The sequence below is a fragment of the Clinocottus analis genome, unplaced genomic scaffold (assembly GCF_023055335.1).
Source record: "Clinocottus analis isolate CAN_PGR_092001 unplaced genomic scaffold, fCliAna1.0.p SCAF_2, whole genome shotgun sequence".
Taxonomy (NCBI): Eukaryota; Metazoa; Chordata; class Actinopteri; order Perciformes; family Cottidae; genus Clinocottus; species Clinocottus analis.
Window position 1 is genome coordinate 20,626,348 of NW_027175931.1, and position 23,443 is coordinate 20,649,790.

The 23,443-nt window shown below is 40.5% G+C and overlaps 1 protein-coding gene and 1 non-coding gene across 9 annotated transcripts in view; one reads left to right on the top strand and one right to left on the bottom strand.

Annotated features, from left to right (window-relative positions):
- Positions 1-23,065, bottom strand: part of robo2 (roundabout, axon guidance receptor, homolog 2 (Drosophila)) — a 248,847-nt gene extending 225,782 nt beyond the window's left edge. For 3 of the 8 annotated variants that reach the window (XM_068585862.1, XM_068585857.1, XM_068585853.1), the window contains exon 1: positions 22,503-23,064. In XM_068585862.1, coding sequence (XP_068441963.1) covers positions 22,503-22,626 — 124 coding nt within the window. In that variant the 5' untranslated portion in view covers positions 22,627-23,064. Of the gene's footprint in view, positions 1-22,502 lie in introns of all 8 variants that reach the window. The other 5 variants (XM_068585861.1, XM_068585860.1, XM_068585854.1 and 2 more) reach the window with 3 other exon arrangements.
- LOC137791223 (small nucleolar RNA SNORA11) lies at positions 1,687-1,807 on the top strand. The gene has a single exon (XR_011078016.1). It is a non-coding gene; the product is annotated as a small nucleolar RNA SNORA11 (small nucleolar RNA).
- Positions 23,066-23,443: the final 378 nt, after the last annotated feature.

The window sequence follows — 23,443 nt, forward strand, 5'->3', positions numbered from 1 at the left end:
ATATATATATATATATATATATATACACACACACACAAACAGACTGAAAGAGCATGCACAGCATTAGCGTGACCTTGTAACAAACATAAAAAGGGGTTGTTGTCTTTGTTGAAATATGGTTGGATTACAATGTGGCCTTTTCATCTTTTCAACCACTTAAAATGTAACAAATGCATTAATTTTGCATTCTCACTTCATGTGGGATGAATGGATTAATGTCTAAATACAGAAAATAATTCAAAACGCAGAATAAAGGGTACTTTTCAGGACAGACACAGGATGGATCTAATAATCTCACTTTTACTTTAAGCTTCACTTGGATCCAACCAGTACCACATTAGACCCTCTGTCGCTTATGGTCTAAGTTCCCTGCAGAGACTTCTGTTCCAGGTCAAAGACTTCTGCACCGCTTAGTCCATTCGGCTCCCCTGCCCTGCATTAACTTTTTATCAGGTAATTAAACCCAGCCTTCCTCCCTGATGCACATCTTTGACTGCATGTCGAGAGAAACCCATGCTGCACACGATGTGGTATAAACCTTCACTTCACCACTTCCACATGTATTTTGTATTGTTTATCCTGCGTTCAGATGTTCTGCCTTTTCCACATTTTACTTTTCATACATTTTGCAGTTTTGAATAATTAAGAATGTTGATTCCCAAATCATGAAAGATTAATGTGTGAAGATGCATAATTAAGTGCTTTAATTCTAGGCTTTCTGACACATTCCTCGTTTAATTATCATTTTGGGGGAAGGGTTGTATATAATGGGAGGAGACGGACAGATTTCATCTAAGCAATATGATGATCTAAAAAATAAAAAAATCGAGCACTCATGTGAAAAGAAAGTGAGGATTAACTCATGAGTAGTGTGTAAGTGTGTGAGGTCGGACAATTGTGCGCACTGTGCAATTGCATAGTTTGTTGTTAAAGTGCGACTGCAGGTCTCCGCTAAGAAAGGCAACAATAAGTATGTACTGTAACTGGAGTTTATCTTTTCTTACAGAAATTAACTAACGGACAAAGACATTGAACGATTTTTTCTAGAACAGCCTTGGAGCCAAACATCAGGTTCTGAAAGCTAATGTACTTCATGATTTCAACGGTGAATGGAAGTCTTCATGCAATGAATAATAAGAGTCAAGTGGATTCATTACACACAGCACGATACAACTTCAATAATGCACCCATCTGTAGCTATATGCACACATTAGCCAGCAAGTGGCGGCATTCTTTATGATCTGTATATTCTATTCTAAAGCTGACTAAATGTTATTATTCACAATTCCTATTAACAGTAATTAAATGAGTGCCTCATATCTGCTATCCATAATAGCCAGCTATGTGACCTCTAACATGTGAGGAAAGTCATTGTTTAGGCGATGTTTTATGCATGAGCCAGTAAACTGAGTAGAAGAAACTGAGATTGCTAACCAGACAGGAAACAAGTTGGATAAAAAATGTATATACACACAACGCGGAGCAATTCAGGGTTTCGTAACATCGACATGAATTAGCAGAGCCGGGGCTCAAACCACCGTCCCTCTGATTGAAAGACTGGAAGGCTAAGCACTGAGCCACAGTCACCCTTACAAATTACTTTCTCAGCTAGCTGGTTTGTAAGGCGGTGGGCCCGTGAGCCGAGGGTCATGGGTTCGCGCCCTGCTGCCAGCAGTATGAAGTGTACCGGTGTGATCAGAGCCAGAGTCTCTCAGCCCATAGACTCTGGTTTATACCACACCGCAGAGCAACAAGGGGACCAGACCAGACCACTACAGTGGGCTGGACCAGAACTGCCTCTACACAATATTTATTCATTACATTTTTTTGTATTTAATATGTTGACATATATTGTATTTAACTAAAGTGATCTGTTACTGAAATGGGTTTAAATATTCTCCTGGTTAAAGTCATGCTTCTAGCCAAATAGTAACAGAATAAGACCAAATATGGTATGTGAACACTGATGTAACCAGAATCAAGTTTGTCAGGGAGACAGTCAGAGAGGTTTATACTTGTTAATTATTATGAGGACAAAAGCATTTGATAAAGTGTCATTTGGACAGTCTATATTGTGTTTGTTTGTTTGTGTCAGTGTGTGTATGTGAGTGAGATCATAAAAAAAGTGAGTGAACAATAAGGACGAGATCCGAGAGTGAATATAATATTGTGTCTGTCTGTGTTCAGGTGGAATCAAAAGTAGCATCCTCTGTCCTGGGAGGAGCCATGGAGACACATGGATGCCGCTTTAACGTGGCGGCTGGTTAACTTATCAGCCTCCTCCACACAGTAATTAGTACCCAGAGGAAAAAGGGAGGGGGAACTGGGACAGAGCAAGGATGAGAAGGATGACTGGGGGGTTACAACATGGGATCCCCTAGTGGCAGGCACGGCATAGTACATACTCTAGAGGACACACTGCTGAAACACAGATAAAGTTCTAAGCTCCAAAATAATGTTATCTTAACTGTTACTGATCTGAGACTATCCGGTATTCCAGTATGCAGCTTCCCTCAACCATATACAGTAAACAATATTGTTTTTTATACTGTAAACATATGGCAAAAATACCAGCAATAACAAGAGTTATGTAACAATGATGAAAATAATGATAATTACCATCGGTCTCCTCAACATATTAAATCAATGATTAGTTTTAGCCCATTGTACGCTTAGAACAATTAAGCTTCAGTTCTTAGAATAATGCACTCTGCATCGAAGGATCGATTATCATTATCTCCGCCAGGAGGATCATGAGATTGTGTGTGTCAGTGGGTGCATGTGTAAGTGAGTGAGCATCTCTGTGTCCATCCAATGTTACACAACTGTGGGCTGATTTCATTTAATCAAACATAACATCTGAGGCCGTCACCTGGCAGAGATCCACACTCTACTGAGTGCACCTTTCTGGAGATAACATATTTGTACTTTGGCTTCTTTCTACCATTATTGCCTATCACTACAATAACTTAATGACTTACTTGATGTTGTAGGGCCAAAATACTCTGTAATACGAACCTTTCATGTAATCTGGAGCTGGTCTTGATCCTCTTCTGAGAGTCAAAGCAAAGCTTGTTGAAGTAGCCTTTTGTTTCAATGCACCACAATTCTGGAGCAAACATCCTGAAGATCTAAAGTCTGTTCTTTTATATCAAAGCTAAAAACCTGTCTTGTTGTCAATGCCTTTTATCAAATTCTGAGCTATTCATGTATGAACAGTAACAGCACAAATATGACACAATGCTTGTATTCCTAACTGCTACAGTAAAGCTGCTCAGCACTCAGTGCTACGTGACCGTATGCAGCTCCAGATGTTTAAGTGTGTGCAGGTGTGACGGTGCGAGTCAGGACATTTCTTAAAAAGTGCCGAGTTTACTCATCCTGGGTAAATAGTGACTGGACGAACAATATTATATTTCTTGGCCTCTCTCTTTTTTCTATTACTGTAAGAACTGTCGGAGTAATTAAGTCCTAAATCATGTCCCCAACCCTTAAAACTATCCTCCACTTGAGTGCTTTGTAATCATAATGTGTCATATTGAAAATAAGTTTCTTCTGAAATTTGAGAGGAGCCAAAATAAGTGTATTCTCACTCCACATACATGGGCTCATTGCCAGCTGTAATCAGTTAAAATGCATGCATTCATCAAATGCTTCACATCAGCTTTGATCATGAATGCAACAGAGATTAGACTCAGATCAAATCAAAATTGTATAATCCAAACATCAACATAATTGGAGGTACATTGTTGTATATAAAAAAATGTTTTTTTTTAACTTTACTTTACGTGACAAAACAGATCATATTTCACCTCTCATGAAAGTGTAGACGATGTTATTATAAGAAAGATAAATAGATGAGGTCTTTATATAAATAGTGAGCAGTGCTATGTACAATATGTGGTGTGTGCACATTATGCTTGTGTTTACGTGTGTTTGTGTGTGTGTGTGTGTGTGTGTGTGTGTGTGTGTGTGTGTGTGTGTGTGTGTGTGTGTGTGTGTGTGTGTGTGTGTTTATACAGAGTATTAAGAGTATGAGGGAGCTACCAAAGGAAGAGTTAATACACTTCATAGCAAACTGTCACACTCCTGCTGTTACAGTAATAATCATAGAGAACATCCTGACACAGATAAGTCTCAATGGGCCAATGTTGTTTCATATCAGAAAGCTTACAAATGATGAATTAGGCCCATTAAAGACTATAGGAATCTAGATAAGGCTTAGATGAAATGCTGGAGTTGAGATCTTCAGTCGCCCAAAGGCAGCATTTCTTTTTCAAAGAATAATTAAGCCTTACATTATTAGGACCAAGGGTGTATCCCTGGTAATTATCACGCCTCAGTGTTACACTCAGCGAGACTGCATGAAAGCATCTTGCCTAATGCGCTCGTGTTTTAATATTCTGCTGCTTTTTAAAAGACACCCAAATGGCGAGATGAGTCTAATCCTGTCATGCAAAATTGACACCCTCGTATGCCATCTGTTTAAATACAGTAAATCTGGTTTAACATAACCGGCTCATAATGAAAAGATAGTAATCCCGTAAATTGGGGCAATGAGAGAGACCAATATCTTTAAATGAAAACTCCCGCTCAGCTTCGGTGCTCCAAATTTCCATCGCGGCTGATAGAGCGCCAGTGTAGCCTAATGATGCTGAGGATAATTTTCCATTTGTTTGATGTGTTTCACGGATTCAGGTACAGTTTCCATTAAAGTGGGTCACTCAACATGTATAACCGAATACTGGATGTGCTTACAGTCGGGCGCTCAAGAGCAGTGGCAATGAAGCGAATTATTAGCTACCTGCTACCAATGAGTAACTGTAAACACCAGCGATGGAGGTGAAAGGAGAGGATGGAGACGTTGGGGGATTTTTGCAATTTATTATCCTCCGGCAATTAGCCAGGAAATGCTATAGGCCCTTTGATTGGGGGGGTGTTTAAAAATGGAAGAGATAAGAGAGAGCCACAGATGCAGCAGCCCTTCCTCATGGAAGACATGAGACACCGGCTGCGGGCGCAAGAGATAGCAGAAGCTCCGATAGTCTCCGAGTCAGACAGAAAGGCCCAGATAGGCAGTGCTGAACTGATCCACTGGTGATAACTGCTGTCAATCAGGCCTTGGGCTTGATTAATACAAGGAGCTCACGGGAATATTAGGCCAAATGGGAAGTTTGCTGTAAAGGGTTACAGAGCATTAAGTTATGGAGGATGAGTAGAGGAGCTGCAGTACGGCTTTGTTTCAGCTAATGACAGAGTGAAAGAGAAACAGGCCAGTCAGGTCAACTCTTCGTAGGAGCTCGGGGCGCTTCATGGGTGAGGCATTTTGACTGACTCCTCCCGGTCATGTCAGCTTGGGTCAAGGTCACAGTGAATCTATCACTGTCTTATGGTTTCAATCAAAATTCTGATGGGGAACTTGGTACTGTCCGTAACCCCTGCCCTTCCCTGTCACGTTTGAAGTCAATCTTTTTGGATCCTAGCCGCAGGGACATATACACTGTTGCTGCACTGCCCTTTTTTTATCACATTTAAATCATGAGCAAATGTTGGATGGACACCAGGACAATCCATTATGTGAGAACAGATAAGAATGAGAAATAGTATTAAAACAAGGTGTAATCTAAAATCAATCTTTAATGTACTGTTAAGCTCCACACCGTTTATACTAACGTGAAAGCTGGTTTGTAATGTATTCTTCTCATAAGAAAAATACTAACTACTTGCTGACTATATTGCTAAAAAGCCAACTGTCTCTGCCTGGCTTGTTGGCGTGTTTTTATCTCGACGACAACATCAGATCGTGGGTATTTACACGAGGCTAAGATCAAATCAGAGCCAAACCTCCTAAAAATTTGGTCTGGTTGATTTGAGAGCTGATAGCAATGTGTTCATCCGAATTAACATACATTTTTCCTTATCCTTGTCTAGATTCTACAGTTTTAACCGGTTGTGAATGGGGTGAAAAGAAACATGCATTTAAACGTTAACAAAGAAAATAAATGTATTTGATACTTGGTCAACATACTCTGTTCTATAACAGATGATTCTATCCACATTTTCCACAGCCCCGAGCATTTCTGTTTTCTGTTTCTGGTATGCCATTGGGTACGGTGGATAAGAAGAGTGTTAGGTACTGCGTTAAAAAGATGCCAAGGAAATAACAAGAATACCTTTGTGTTCTGCACAAGAATGACTGATAAAATATGTTGACACATGTAACAGAGCCTCGTGACACACACACAATATGCCGTGAAGATATGAGTAAAACAAACCTTCCAAGATATGAAATTGACATTTGACTATAACGAAGCAAAATCAATTGTACTGGGGGCATTTCTCAGAAGCCATGACATCCGGACCAAAACAGAAACAGCTGTTAAGCCTGTATTGATTCTTTTTCATGCTTATCCCACTTGTTTTACCTGGTGTATTCAATTCACAACTGTCCTTGAAGCCTTTTACTTCAAGTGAGAACACACTGAGACAAATCTTTCCTCCCTCCCATCCCTTCTTTACAGTGTTAACCCTAATAACCCTAGTCAGAGAGAAGCGAGAAAAAACTAATTCTGTGTAACTTTTTAATGTCTACTGCTGATTAAGATAAAGGCAGCCTGTTTCCTATCCTAGTGATTCTCCTTGCCGTTCCCCTCTGGAGCCAATTTTGTTTGGTTGGGAACAGTGGTAGATAAAGCTGAAAGCTGGCGAGTTCTCTAATCTGAGGAGTAGTGTTGGAGCAGTCGGGGTGACGTGGGGGACTCGTGTGCTCTCAGAGCACGGACAGATAAAAAAAAGGCTTTGATTGGGATCAGGAGTGTGATGTTGGGTATACGATAACAAAGACAGCACGTCATCCCAATGGGACGGGGTTGAGGGTAAAACCGCCCCGTCTGAATCTTGTCTGGTTTAACTGAGTCAGGGGTTCAAGCCAACAGAAGTAGTGTGAGGGATATGTGAAGTTCGCAACAAAAGGTGAATCTTTTTCTTGCCTCAAAAATGTCCTATATAGCTTGTGTGTTATTTCATTGAGATTAATGTTTACACTTAACATGTACTGACATGTTGTGTTCTTTCACTGATTTTGAAGATGCTGTAAACTATTCAGGTGTTTTAAATCCTCACACACAGAAGAGGTGCGTGCTATAAGAAAGGGCTAAGTGCCAAAGCCCTAATTACCTGAGATTAGGTGAAACAATAACCACAGATTGTGGGCGCATTGAGCACATTGGTGTGGTCAACAGCTGTGTTATACGTTTGGAAACCGGCGGCATTGACAGGGACAGGCAGAGGCACACTTTCCTGATGCAAACAGTCCAAATACTGCTTCTCTACCCAAGCCTGAACCAGCAGGATCCTTTGGCACCACACAGTGACCCGGCAAGTACACATGCAAACAAATAGCATTTACACAGCATGTTCAACAGCAAACAAATGAATTTGTGCCCAATTTAAATACTGAATTGATGCTATTATTGCAACTGTACATGTATTCAAAAGGGGGGGTTACAAATGAGTTAAAGATGCATTCAACTATAGGCTCATATGCTCAGTAAGTTCTTAAGCTCCAGACAAAAGACAACTTGTTTTATTAAAGAAACAATTAAAGACTAGAAACTATAGGAAAGAACATCAAGAAGCATTCACTAATGGCACAAATATTTGAATGTGCATAGCTATTATATAACCATGGGTAGAGAGAATACTACAGGATTATTTATGAGGGGTACAACTACAGAGTAGCTGTTATTGCTCAGTACCAGGAAGTCCAGGTTAAAAAAAAAAGCTCTTCCCTCCGGGCGAACTGAAGTAACCCATTACAGCACATACAATAAAATATTCATATGTGATCTTGATGGCCTATTTACAGTCACACCACACCTATTTCATTCCAGCCCCGTACAGTACAGCTAAGTGCTAGGAGAACATTTTGGCCTCATGTACCACAATCAGCCAGTTTCAGTGGGCCATGCTTATTTATCTATTACAAAATAGTCAAACTAGGCTGAGATGACGACGATAAAATACATGTATTGACTCATAGGTAGCTTATAAACATATGAACTTAAAGCCCTGCATTGTTGGAAATGATTATTATGGTTCTCGGGTGTATATAGGTTGTTTTCCATAATATCCCCATTATTAGATTTACCTGTGGTCGCAAACTGTCAATCTGCATCTGCTCATTCATCTGTTTGAGTCACAGTCCATCCTCTCAGCTGTTACCGTAGGCTACATAGCAGAGATTTGGGGCATGTGTGGGCATGGATGAAATTATCTTCATTAACTGGAACAGGGCTCTAATATGCTAATGGAGTCTTCTTAATCACAAACGCACGTTGACTGCAAAGCAATTTTGACAGTATCGAGATACTACATAACTGCATCACTGAAGCTATCCAACGGAGCCGAAACACGCTCGTACAATAAAGTTGTTCTCCATACTACAAGTTGCGCTGAAGTTTTTTACCTCTTCAGAGACCAAAGACCCTCGCTCTACAACAAAGTGCTGGAAACGTCAAAAGCATTAGCAGCAAAAAAAGTGAGACCATTAGAGTTTTCGGTGTTGAACAATCACAATCAGCAGCTACTTGAGTAACACCAACATGGAACCTGCTTATCAAATTGCAGCCCGGCAGTTTTGCTTCTTGGTTCTCGTAGCAGTAGAGCGCCTCTTCTGAGCTCCATTTATGAGCAGTGACACTCACCACTAGCTTTTCATGGCTCCTTGGAGACCCTTATTCGCTATGCAAGTGTAGCAGAGAAGCCGAGTTCATTCTCCAATGATTCTTCACAATATGAAGTGAGGTGCCCTCCTTTTCTTTTGTATGAGCAGGTGTTATTCAAACTAATACTATCTTGTCAGAACCTAAAATAGGATGACAATAAGAGTGTTGACAGAGTACCGGATAACAAATGGCTATTTATAGACAAGACATAGTTATTCTCACCACAAGCAACAGAACAGAGAAACACAAACACTTTAATCTCCTCCAAAGGGTCCAGTTATGTTCTTCAGACAGCAAACAGACGTTTATTCGCTTGCACAAATGTGTTTGTCCAAACAGCACCTTATAGCACATTAAAATCTTCTTGCTCTATTCAGTATTGAAGCAGTAAAGGATAAGAGCTTCTCAGGGAGCCAGACAGCCATTCTTCTTCTAAATTTGCATATCCTACTGAGACAAGCTTGGCTTCAGATTCAAAAGGACAGAAAAAGAAACAAACACATACAAAAGCAAAGCTCATTCACCAAGCTTTTGTATTTAAATAATCCAAACCTCTCTGTTTAAAATATTGTCCTATGGAACCGCGAGTAGGCGTACATATTTAATGTATGGAATCACTTTAATAACTGGCATGGCTGGTATTCTGAATGAATGGAGAGATTAAGACGTGGCTAATTTAGTAATATACTCTAGGACTGCAGCATCTTGGCTGTTTCTGTTCTAATTGAAAAATAAAAAAACAAAATTGAGCCAAAAGGTGTTTTTGCTGACTGATTAATTCCTTGGCTCTAATGCTCTTAAAAAGAGCTTGCCGAGTTGCATGTTGTCGCTATCATGGCAGTGATGCACTGGTGCTGATCCCTAAATAAGATTTCATCCCCAGCTCCATGGCTTAGAGTCGTGAAAAGATTTGTCTGTAACATATTATCTTCTCCACACATGAAAAGGAAAAATGGAGTGAAAGCAATGGTTTGGTTGAGACTGTGATATGTCTGTTACAGTCTTACACTGCTCTTCACGGAGAGAGAGAGAGAGAGAGAGAGAGAGAGAGAGAGAGAGAGAGAGAGAGAGAGAGAGAGAGAGAGAGAGAGACACACACACACACACACACACAAACACACACAAGGTCTGTTGTAACAAATGAAAACGCCCGGGGTAAAGAGTCAAGAGCGATGACGCATAGGGCTTACTTACTTCAGTCAAGTTTTGAGACTGAGTAAGCTTTCTTCCATCGTCTCTGCTTTCTCAGACTGTCAACTGGAGCTGACAGAACAAAACAGTATAGTGGCACCTGATATCTCTCCACACACTGTTCACCTGTGCCTTCTAATAATAGTAGGAATGGAGATGGCCACCTGACTGTGTTCTGCACCGCCAATTCTGTTCCGCACTTTGGAGCGGAATGAGCTAAAATCTCCCATTAGAAATCTGTCCTTCTTTCTTTATGCCCTCGTATAAATATGCTTTCTACCATGCTTTCTTGCACCAATAAAGACACACTAAAGCCCCTTTTTGACATGCACCTCTTTACGTCAATGCTATATGTCAGTATCATGCCTTAGGAAGTGTCCAGGTCATTTGTATGTATAGTAAAAGTCACAATGGTCTTTTGCCTCATTTAGGGCACTGCAGTAAATTTGGATGTTTTCTCATGTCAGTCCTTTCCCCACATAGAGCAGGCAAAACTAAACCCTTGTACAACCACAGCAGTAATTAGATCAGCCCTTTCTGCCTATATATTGATCATATCTGCTCATACCCATCAAAACACCTTTTAGCATGTCAGGATTTAATCTGTACTGTTGGACAATAAAAAAGGAACATTATTCTCAGATGAAACTGTGAGAAGCAGTAGCTTGCACTCCTGACGATCAATAATTATATATATATATATATATATATATATATATATATATATATATATATATATATATATATATATATATATATATATATAGTTTAAATCCATCATTAATGCATTAATGCAGAAACATTGACATAATAGCCGGCTCTTATTAAAAGCCATTATTTCTACAGATGAGGCTAGCATGTTACATGGGGACGTGTGGGACGGTGATATTTATTCTTACACCTTCTAAGGCATTACATGAATGTGTGGTGAGGTGGCTCATTTAGCTGAGCTGGTGGTGCAGCAGTAACGTTTCCTCTGCTGAGTGGTCTGGGTCTGGGCTCTGATGGCAACCCACACTGCACAGCTGGAGGCGAGTCGCCAGGCAATTTGACCTGTCATCTGAGCAGAAATAGCTGAAGCCACTCTTTGCTGCCCCTCGACACTTCCTCAAGTGTGCTAAACTGCAGTTATATGGATGGTGTGGTGCTGCTCAGTCACAGAGGTGAGGTCAACAGTGTGAACAAAGGCTTTGCAATGGAATTAGAGGTGGCTACTTAGTGGTAAACTGAATGTACTAGTTAGGCACCAGCATTCATTTACAGGAAGAAATACAGATGAAATTGACATCAATGTCATCAAACGGTTGCACCGTTTTCTACGCACGACGGGGCCGGCATTGGCCTGCCACCAAGTTAAGATCTCCACACTGATACAAGCTCGGACTCCAAAGAATGAGACCGCGCTCTTTATTTCTAACGTACCCGAGCCTCTGAACCTGTTAGACTCAATTAGATTTTCACCTTTAATTATCCAGTGTCTGGCATGGCACGGTGTCAAGACAATGCTACACACACCCATTAACACGAAAAACCTGTTTGAAGAAAACAAATGCCTTATGCTTCCCTTTTTGAAGTTCGTTTAACAATGTCCTCGAGCCACCATTTTCCAGTGTGTGAGGAAGTGCCGGCAAACAAGACATCCATCAAATTGACAGACAAAACAAATTACAAGGCAAACAGAACCTTAATGTGTCACCAGAGCTAATGGTGTCAAGGCTGGTTGGCAGTAGACCCAGACACTCGCATGCTGCTGCTGTCACACTCGTACGGCCTTGCTCTTCAACACATAAAACGCCCCAACTGAAGAGGAGAGAGGGATGCCTTCTGGATAACACTTGGGTATTTACACCCTCCACACTATTAACAATGCATCAAACCCAGATTCATAAAAGTCCATTAAACCGTAACGAGACAGAACAAGGGGCGTCCATGCAGGTATGATCTATCTGCACTGTGGCTTGAGCTCACAAGTGAGATTATTCTTTAAATGAATGATGCAGTCTCCCCAAAGCCAATAAAAGTGTAATTACATGCCTTGGGCCTTGGTGACAAAGCCTGTGCTGGTGACAGCTATCTGGAAATGAGGAAGAACGGATTACCTTCACTTTTCATCTAGCTTTGGCATGATCATCTCTTTACAGGGGTCACCTTGGACAAAATGCCACAATTTTACCAGTCATTAAACTCTTAATCCAGCCACAGTGTGAAGACTTCCATCTCATCTTTATATCACTTCATGCTGCCATTGCATCATAGCCACTCATTACGGCAGAAGGCAATGGTAAGAAACCTCCACTGGAACGGTTACGACACAGAAGAGCCCATATACAGTGATTCAACATTTTTCCATTTCATGTGTTTTATAGGCTTGAGCAGAAAATTATCCTTTTTTCCCAGGTAAAGCAATATCCTGAGAATGACGTTGTTTTAAGCTTATTGCCGTTAGGTTAATATTCTACAAGTTATTTTGGTCTCTGCAGGAAATCGTCCTCTTGAACTCTTTGCGAGGCATCAGCTGGAAGATTGCAGAGACCACTTGTTAATATTCTTCTCGCTGTATTTGCAAAACAGCCATTACATATTCAGAGATAGGGAGATATTGTTTTCATGGCAGGCAAACTGAGCATGATAAATTGGACAATAAACACTCTAATCCAGCAGAACAAAAAATGTACAGAGGCATAATGCTGCACTAAATATGACTTTACAACGACAACCTGCAGAACAACAATGCTAGTCACAGCACTCGCAAAGAATACCATAGTCACGCTCACATACACGTGTTTCAATTGTATGGCCCTGAACAAATCGACACAATACTAAGAAATAGCTTTACCAACTGAACAACACATGTGCAACACACAAAAACATCTATTTTACAACTCAAATGAATGCTTCGAGCTCTCAGGGCTACCATACATACATGTAAACTGAACATGATTAGGAATCCATAGGCCCATATACGGGTGTGTACCTCTTGTTCCCTGTGTTCAAGTGGTCATATGAAGCCCAAATGAGTTCTAATACTTATATTATTTTATATCTTTTTTTCAGATTTTCTTTTTTTTTTAAATCTTCAGAAGCTTCTGCTGGTGCTTTGTGACCCGGAAGCAGAAACATCCTTCCTTCTGGGAAGCCTCTGTCTTCTAGCCTCTGGTCCTAATAGGGGGGATATAAGGACATGGGTTGCTTTGTTAGATTCCCACAAGCCTTACGATTATATGGATGTGGTTGTTAGTGAAATCACACTTTCCCAAAGGGAACTTATCCCAGGTTTAGTGGAACGTTACGGAGTTCACGGAGTTATGTAGAGATTTAAATTGAATTTACTTTATTTTTTAACCATGTGTATATTCTCACAAGGGTTACAGTATTGTAGCACTTTAAATTAAGTTAATAAGCGTTGTGGTTGTAGAGATAATTAAGTTTATGCTTTAAAAAAATCAGGAGCTGGGGGCCTCGGGTGAGTATTAGCGTTTGAATCTATTCTCATATTGACATCACACAGCACACTTACATTTATGAATGTAAAAGCTAGTTCTCAGGCGTTTGAAAAAGCTCTCATCGCTTTATAGTTAAACAAACCAATCATGTCTTTCTTCCACCCCTGTTTCTATTTGTAAAGAAGTTGTATTATGTGTTTCTCTAGCATTTACTGTATTAGGCCCTGTCAAGTGCCAGAAGGAGAGTCTGTGGGTTCTTAATGATACATAATCCCTCAACACGGCATGATTTAAATTCTTACTTAAAATAAACTGCATTACATAATTCATTTTAGGGATCATAGGTAAACAAACTATTTCTAATCTGAAACAATGACATCAAAACGCACAATAAGCTTGAGGCAAATTTTCTTACAATTATTATAATACCCAAGATGATGGTTTCACACGTGTTTTGATTGTTTGACCAAAAAAAAAGACTGCAAGACATTAAACTCTATCAATTCAATGTACATACAGGAGATAGAAAAGCTGGAACTACAAGTAAGCCTGACTTGAAAGAATCACGCCCATATTTCAAAGCTTCTAGATATAGCCGCTCTTTCAGCATACTTGAGGAAACTGAACACTATGCTGCTGGAGTTCACTACTGGTGGTAACTCAATAATGGCAACTCTCTGATAATATGGTCATATTTAAACATGACTGATAAAACAGCTGTGATTTTAATCAATCAATCTCAGTAATGAGAACAGGAAGTTAATCCATTGTTATGCATTATTCGTCAGTAAATTAAGGTCTTTGGGGTTAATTAACTAGTGGGCTGAGGACAATGTTAATAATGCAGCACTAATATAGGGCAGGTGTAATAACACACTTGAGAATGTCCTTCTAAACTCCAGCTTTCAGTTCTTCGCCAAGCAGATCCTGACAGTTCTGTTTTACGACAATCTCTTCCTCGCTTTATCACTGCTTCAGGCTGCTCTGCATTAGAGTGCATTGCCGTGATGGCACTCCTATCTTTGCTTTAACAGGAAAAAAAAAGAAGCTTCGTCCTCCATCTTGAAATAAGCAGAATAGATATTACAATTTCTGTGAAATGTGATGACTGACAGCTTCCTCTGAGCATCAGATTTAAGCTTAATGCCAATATTATTGTACAATTAGTACATTTACTTTGCTGATGACGATTTCAAAAGCAAAAGTTCAGTTGTGACAATGTTTTAAGATCTGATAGAACTAAACCACAAAATGTAATCAATGATACTTCAGCTTGCATTAATTACATTTGTTAATAATTAACATTTTACCGTTTTCCTTTGAACCAAAACTAAAGGTTTTAGTTTTCTGTGTAAGTCTTGTGCATTCAATGCCTGAGCATCAACCCTGACTAACCCATCCAATAACAAAAAAAAACATGTATCCTTATGTTATGTTCAGTTAAAGAAGGACTCACAACTTAAATTTCAAAAATGATACTAGACCGCACCCAGAAGACACGTTTCTAAAAATAACTGGTAACAGCATTTGCCTTTTTGGTGACATCTTCTTGGGGGCAGAGGAGGGGATCTGGATAAGACGCATGCTAATGCAAAATGTAAAGGGAGCCTTTGTGGACACCTTAATCTGACAGGGAAAATCCCTTGCTTCATATAAATGCTGCACTGACATATTTCTCACAAAGCCAGAGATTCTTGCGGCATCTCCTGGGGTCCAAAATGACATTCAGCATCTGGTTGGACATACTTTAACTGCACGGGCGAGAGGCAAAATGTATCCCCCCCTTTATTTCCCTTGGATCCACATCTGACCTAAAAGACTTCCTGCAGCTACTTTCAAGAGCCATACTAGTGTGTTTCCTGATGTTTTGCTATCACTGGATGTTCAACAAAGTTCGGGTGCATATGTGTTCCCGCAGTGTAGGCTTTGGGGACAAAACAGAAGATTACGTCGCCATCAGACTGAAGCGTAATGCTGTGTTTTGTGTTGACCGATTGTGTCGGCTGAACGCCATCAAACAGGGACAGTCTCTACGAACAGTTGGCCAGTATATTCCTTCATGCCACGTCCCTGCATTGGACCTCTGTTTCAATTTTTATTTTTGCGTACACCACACATCCAAGCTCCGTGCTGGCACAGGAAGAAGCTGTTGCTTGAACCACAATATTGGACAAGACAGTAACATGGAACATTTAGAGGAGGATGGAGAGGGTACCGTCGCACAAGGCTTGCCAGCTGTGATAATGATGTATAATTTAATTGAAGGCTGTGCTTCTATCCTCCATAGAACTCAAACCGCTCTTCTCTTGTCAATGTATTATTCAGGCTAATGGTGACCCTGAAATAGAAAAAAGCTTCTTATCTGTTTAAAGTTTTATTGCAGAGAGCAAAAAGAGGTAAGGAGGTATATCAAAAGAAAGTGAGTGAGAGTGAGACAGGGAGTCACAGATATGGTAAAAGCTCACTGACGCTTTGGGATTGCCGTTTCTGACCATGACAGCGTCATCTTCCTGGCAACAGGAGACTCAATTGGATAGAGACCCCTGTGATGTTTCTCTATCCTCAGCTACTGACATTTCCTCAAGAAATAATAGAAGATTTCCCCAAAAAGCAAATGCCTTGGACGGCAAATTAGAGAAGAAGCTTTACACGTTCTCCTCAGCAGACTGCCGCTGTCCTTTTTCTGCATCAAGAGTATTTGAATAAAAAATTTAAACAGCAGAACCTGTATTCCATCGTGATCATCAGCATCATCATGATCTCTGGTGAGCGAATGAGAGCAAGAGAAGCGAGAGGGAAAGATGTGCAGCTTGGTAAAGCACCCATGCATACACTTCTACATACTTCTACACGTGGACCATCTTCACGTGCAATCAAACAGATACTTTGCAACTTGGTTGAGGCCAAGTCACGGAATGACGGGGTGAAAGGGTCCTCGGCAGTAAAACACGCCCACTGCCATTCGTCACGTTAAGTTGTCATATTTACAGTCTGCAATTCACCCATAAAACACTGTTATTGTAAAGTGTAATTTCCATTGCAATTAGAAAACCGCTCTATTGGAGGACGTGTAACTGGAATGTGGCAATTAAACGGCGCTGTATGGCGAGTAGGTTGGGGGCCCGGCAGGTGGGGAGGAAGCGAGATACCCAGTGATGACACGTTACCGATTTACTGAATCAGTTATTTCACTGATCAGTGTATGATTGCCCACATTAACTAATCTTTCTTCAGATTAACTTTGTTTTAAGATAAATTCCTCATTTAGAAGATTAGGAAAGCTAGGTAAAAGAAGAAATGTATATTTTTTATATTTGGTTTAAAGACAATTTTATATTGTAATTAGTGAAGATCATGGGGGTTAAATAGGTACACGCTTAATCAGAAAATGTAAACGGAATTTGTAAAACATTTCCAAACCAACATGTAGGTTTTTCTATGGGTGAAAAAAAACAAGAAGCAATATTACAGCTTTTATAAACTTAGGAATCATTGCCAATTTAACAGCGTTGCACTCACTGAACACGTGTTCTTCAGCTAAACTGATTGGGAAAAAAAGGTCATTCATACAAAGATATGTAAAAGAAACACCCTAAAGTAAGCATAATATACCACCAAAGCTCAATATTAACACAATAATTTGCTGTAAAATTACTCAGAAGGACATAGAGAGCAAAGCATCGTACAAACCTAGTGTAGGTCAAATGCCTGAGATCAACTAAGAAGTGTAGATGCCTTTTTCTTTGAAAAGATCTTTGACATGTGACAGTTAAAAAAAGCCTGGGTGTAAATAATATAACAAAATGACGACAAAATTCAGTTTCCGGGTCTTGGCATTGCACAAGCTGACTCACTGTCATAGTGTCATGGCTTATCGGGACACTTGAATAGAACACAGCCATAGATAATGCTATTAGTAACACGTGCGTTTCTAATGGAAAGTCAAAATGTCTGCTGTGAAAAGGTCTTTAGCGCCGTCCTCTATTATGATCGGATGAGTCATGACGCCACACCTTAAATAAATTGTTGCCTAATATCAAATGAACATATCTTGGGCACTGTGTCAGTTCAATCACTTTGTTTTATTTATTATTATTTTAACTTTTTAATGTTAAAATCTCTACTTAGCATCTCCAATGCTTTATATTTTAGAATACTACTCATGTTATGGGGATTATGTGTTTACAGTACTCAACAATTTTATGAATATGTTTCTGTTAACAATATATATGTTGCATATTATGATTCTTTACAATACTTAATAGTAAGACAGAGCAGTGTTATTACACAGTTACACCAAAAATGATTTTCTTACTACTGGATTTGATTTGATTCGAGCCCTCAGCCGCTCTAAATTGCGGAGGAACAACATATTCCTAATGTTGGCTCAATGCTGTTTCCAATTCATCTGTAATCTTGCCCACACTGTTTCAGCTTGTGTACATTACATTCATTTCTAACATGGCGTAGGTGTACAAAATTAAGGCAAGTACATTTAAGAAACAGATTCTTGCAGTTGAGCATAAAGCTTAGCGGTCTAATTGGATTGAAAGAGTAACAGCAGGCACATTTTCTGCTTTCTTCGTCATGATTGGGTAATTATGAGGGTGCAATGTCTGCTTCATTATGGACACACTTGCTGGCTCTCTTGTAAACATTTTGTTTAGAGAAAATGATGTGTTTGGCAGCCTACATTCTTATATTAGCACACATGGGATACTCAAAACACAATTTTCACTTGTGAAACCAAACTGAGTCGCAGAATGTCAGTGAAACGTCACATCAACGGATAGTGAGCGATGTCCTCCTTTGCTCTCTGACAGCCATCACTGTGTTTCCTGCCCCAAGACACAAGTCAAAACATATTAATTGAGAGTACTGACAGTGTTTTAATTTTCTGTCAGACTGGTGCCGAATTTCCCCCCCATTAGTTTGTATAATATTTCTCTCCCTGCAGTGCGTTCTGACTTCCTACATGGGACAGGGCATGAAGGGCACATTATAACTCACTTGTGTAACCACGTCTACACAAGTAGAGAACGGGCTTGTAAAACATACACTAAATTTAAATCTTAACTCTAGCAGCCCAACAAAAGAAGTAACTGTTAGTTTAAGAAAGAGATGAAAGTATGTAAGAACATGACACAGCGTGTTGCCTTTAAATAATAATTCCAGAGTATTTAAAGTTGGGACGCCCTAAAGGAGTCAACGTCGTTAAACAAGCACGACTGAGCAACAAACATGAGCAAGACACAAGAGTTTGGCCATATTTTCTATGACTTTATTAGGAAGTAAATGTGAAAGCGGGAACAGGTGTAACAAAATAGTATATCCCTCACTCCACAGGAGAACTGTGCACAAATAACTATGCTACAAAAAATAGGTCAAAAGTAAACTAGAAAGTTGGTCGGCAAACTGTGATGGATATTAACAACAGACCGTATGGTTAACTGCTTTGTTGCTTTGTTTTCTTTTGCTAATAGACTTGGCTAACCTGGGGTTGCATTTCTTGTCACGTTTGACTTATTTGAGTGACGTCTCAGCGATTACTTTGGGTGGCAACTTTAAAGAATTATTCTGTAACAATACAACTCAAACTTAGGGTGGTCACTGTTTGAATTGAGTTGATCATTAAATAGTGATTTGAATTAGTCAAATCATGAAGAGTTTCAAAATGATTTGGGGTGAATAAATCTGATGAAATGTTGCAAAGTTAATGTTTGTGTTATTATTTACCGTGATCAGAGCCGTTCTGAATAGCACTCACTAATTACACAGTTATTGACTATGTGCACACTCAGTGATGATGGAAGCAATTTTGGGTGTTTATCTGCAGTTGGCTACACTATTCCTGTGTGAGTAGGAAGTGCTAATGTTAATTCCTGCTCTCCTTTGCTGGTCTATAAATCAGATTCTCTCTCACTCCCTTTCCCAGACGGTCAGATACGCTCAGCTGTGGAAGATATAGGAGTGTGTGAGTGGTATTTCTGGATTACGTGTTAGTGACTTCGTTTTGCCATTATTCTTTCGCTGGCTGCCTCTGCCGGCCCTTGTTTAGTGAATCAGTTGTTGAGAACATTAGGAAAAATGACCCTGTTTCTAAACCTGGGCTAGTCCAACTATCGTTTGTCTTCAGAGCTGAGTGCACGCACAGCCGGGCCTCTCTCCACCTGCTACTGCCTTCACATTACCATTTATTGTAGTTTGGTGGGATCGTAATACATCCAATTGGATTTCCCCTCTATTGCCAAGCTCACTTCAAACTCTTCTGCCCCTGATCTGTGTGCCTGTGTGATATTAGTTATGGAGGCTCTCCCTGCAGGGGGGTATGAGAATATAAAGGAACAGTAATTTTCTAGATTCTGGGCGATGCCAGCACTCATGCATAGGAAGTCAGTAAGTGGGTTGTTTCTGGATAACAAGACGAGTGCTTTCATTCTAGATCTGGCATGACAATAAATAATGTTCTGTTGCAACCTTCACCAAACCACAGCTGGTATACCTGGTGTTAATCCACTGACTCCCCACAGCCAGCGTACATCAGGCTGTGTAAGGATAGCTGAACGTCTAAGTGAAACAGTTTGGTCACAGTGAATCATAAAAATACAAGGAACTTATTGATACAATCTTGGAAAAATGGTATTTCTTTTTCTATTTGTGTTGGTCTCACATTGTCTCACGGTGTGACATTGTAACATGTTAAGAGTTTAGAAATGTCTCATTTTGGCAATACACCTTTAAAGTCATTATTTTCTGTATTCCCCTTCAGAATTTGTATATGCGAAGTGGTTTTGAACATCCACCGTTGAAGGAATGCTCCACCAAAAATCAAATGAGTATCAAACACTCATCCCCTGTAGGCTTGACAGATGCATAGCTGTAAAAGTTTATAGCTTCAAAGCTTCAAGGACAGTAACAGCACAACAGAGCAATCACTCTATTCAGATTGCAGAAGTGGTTTGTCACGATTCTATGGGCGTTTTCATACGTTTTCCAACTCGGTCTGGTTGTCAGTCTGTCGTGACATAAATTCCTGATGACCAGACCCGCTGTTATTTGGAAGAGAGAGCAAACACAAACTTTAACCAGCGGCCAGAGGGTGAGTGTTTGATATTCAAAAGATAGATGGATGAGAGGATGATCAATGCACGGCGGTTTGACTATATATTATAATTGTTGGCAAAAATCTGTTGCATAATGCCGATTACCGAGGTGAACAACGTCCTATTTTACGGTTAATTGTTGTAGTGTCATACAACCTAAGTCTCAAATGTGTACCCCAGCTATGCTGTATTGGTCTTTAAGATCTCTGGTCACATAACTGTAGATGTATCACGTAAAGCTCAGCCAATTTCTAATGAGTAAATAAGAAGATTAAAGCTATGCCTTCTCAGTGCAAACCTCCAGGGGGTTCTCACCTATATTGGTAGGAAATAACACAAGCGTGAAAAGTGTGATGTTAAATGTGATAATGAATGGCAATTCCAGGTCAATGTAAATTACCGCTGCTGAGAGAAATACAATGATGCAATGCAGCCACACAAATGAGACGTCAAATAGCTAGTCACATCCAATATCTTCTAGAGGTGACAGGTTATCCATAAACATGTGTCAACCCTGTACAGATCTTATCTTGGTTGTTGAAAATATAAGTCATTCTAAAATGTGTCACAAAACTATGATTAAACAAGCATAGTTACAATTCAGAAGGGCTGTGGAATGATTTGTTTAACTGTTCCCAGATAGGAATGGAGTCGATGGCCTAATTACACAGAGGGAGGTCACTGCCCTCCATTTCACCAGAGGCCAGTAGGCTGAGATTTCATGTTGTATCTGCCGTACCCTTGCTTTACAGATTGCTGATTCATATTTGCACAAAACACATCAAATGCCAACCTTGAAAACATTTGACCCATCATTCAACGGTGTGAAAGTGATTCCAAAAGTGTATTGTTTTTTAAAGATCTGGCCGAGGGAAACTTTATTAAGTCTCTTGTTTTCTTTCATAGGTTGGTGGTTCATTGACAGAAGAACATTAAATGAAATTATTATCAATTTGTATGACCTATTTTATATGTTCCCTGTAATAACTTATGCACTTACTAACTAATTAAAGCGATAAAAGAACCGAACATCAAAAGACAAAATTCTTTCATTATCCAATAGTTTGGAGTGCGTAACATCAATGTGAGAGCAAAGTCCACGTCATTAAATTAGAACTTCTGCATGTTAATGATGCATGTCAGTGAGAAGTATATGCGGACATAGCACAAGGAGGGTGCAAAAGAGATGCATTTGGAGAAATGGGTGAAGCAGAACAAGAGCAAAAGCAAAGTGGCAAGGAATCATTAAATAGATCACGTGAAGACACTGCCTCTTTGAAGACACACACATCCCACTGAGCGTGAGCCTCGAGAGCAAACAATGCTGATAGGCTGCAGGGAGCATCTCTCAGCCTTCTCACTGAGAACTAGCTCTAAGATTAGAGGTTCCTTTAATCCGACAAAGGGGATTAAATGCTACAAGAGGGGCGAGAGGACCGCTCCCACGGAGGGGCTGAGATGAATTATTAACACCTATCTCTCCTCAAGACTGGTGATCTAAGTCCTTAAACCAAGTCTCACAGTTCTGAGACACTGGCGTCACGTCCTGCCATCCAAGCATTCCAGTGTGCACAAAGAAACCCGAGTTCGCTGTACACACGGGCTGGGTTTGAGTGAAAAATCTGTGATAAAAAAAACAACTATGAAAAACGTCAACTAAAGTGTTCGCTGTTGGACGGCTATTCATTGAAATGTTAAGACAAAACCATACAGTGGAAATAAGTTGTCATCACTTCCTTCAATGCTTATTAAAATACAAAACAGGTCAACTTCCTTTGAACACATCTCAGAAAACGTAGACGAAAGTAAAACATAGGAAGAGCAGACTTTTTTTATGCATCTAATGGTGGCACAAAACATCCACATCCAAAAGTGCTTCAAGACAAGGTCAGTCTGTGATGAGGACGTGGCATCCCAAAGGTAACACCGTCCCAACCGAGATCACCCGAAAACCATGTAACGGCATACTGACACAGCAGAGCTCAACATCTCAAACCCGACACTACAAACATTAAGCACGGTTGCCAATCATCACTTACCCCCCTTGTTCCATCTGCCTTTAGTCCTTGCCTGATAGGTGAGTTTGGGACAGCCAGTCAGCACCAAGATTAAAAAAACAAGTTCAAACACAGAAAGGAATCCAGACTTTGCCCTGGAAAACATGTCCAAGAGTTGCCGGCAGCCGAGTCACTTTCACATGGCTGTGTTTCCTCTTAGAGCGGCGCGGCTGTGGCGCATGGTAACCCACGCGTGGGCTGTCATCATCAGTCGCGCTGGTGTCAGCAGTGGGTCTCCAGTCCTACCATGCTGCTCTGTGATGCCCCCCCCCCCAGCCAGGTGCTGGTCCTCACTGATGCTGGAGCTCCGGGTGAAGCCACATCTCTCCCTTTCTGTAAGCTCTGCCTCACCAGAGCGCACGGGAACCAAACGGGAACACACAGCTTGCCGCGAGACGGCTCGGCTCAGCTACGCTCGGCACAGTGCATAGGAACTTGCTCTCACTCAGGCTTTCTCTCTCTCTCTCTCTCTCTCTCTCTCTCACACACACACACACACACTCACATGCATACACTCGCACACACTCCCTCTCTCTCTGTCTCTCACGCTCACTGCTGCCGCCGCTGTTGATGCCGTCGCTGCTGCTGCTGCTGGGGCTGCTGCTGGAGCTGCTGCTGAATTATTTCCTGCCCTCTCCTCACTCTGGGTTTCAGAGGGAATTCACTCCTCTGCGCACCGTCTTTTGCTTTACATCGAGAGAGATATGAGAGGCACTCTGGAAAGAATTCTTCAGGGGTGTGTTGGTCTGAGGATGTCAGGTAGTTTACGCCAACAAGTAAGAATAGCAGGTGAACAATCAAGGTCTGTTCTTGGAGAGATGCTTAATACAAGACATTTGCATGGAGATTACATCACTCTTGTCAAAGCAAGGGGCTAGGCTTGACTGGGGGCAATGGAGCATGGAGTGAAGGAGAAAGAGAGT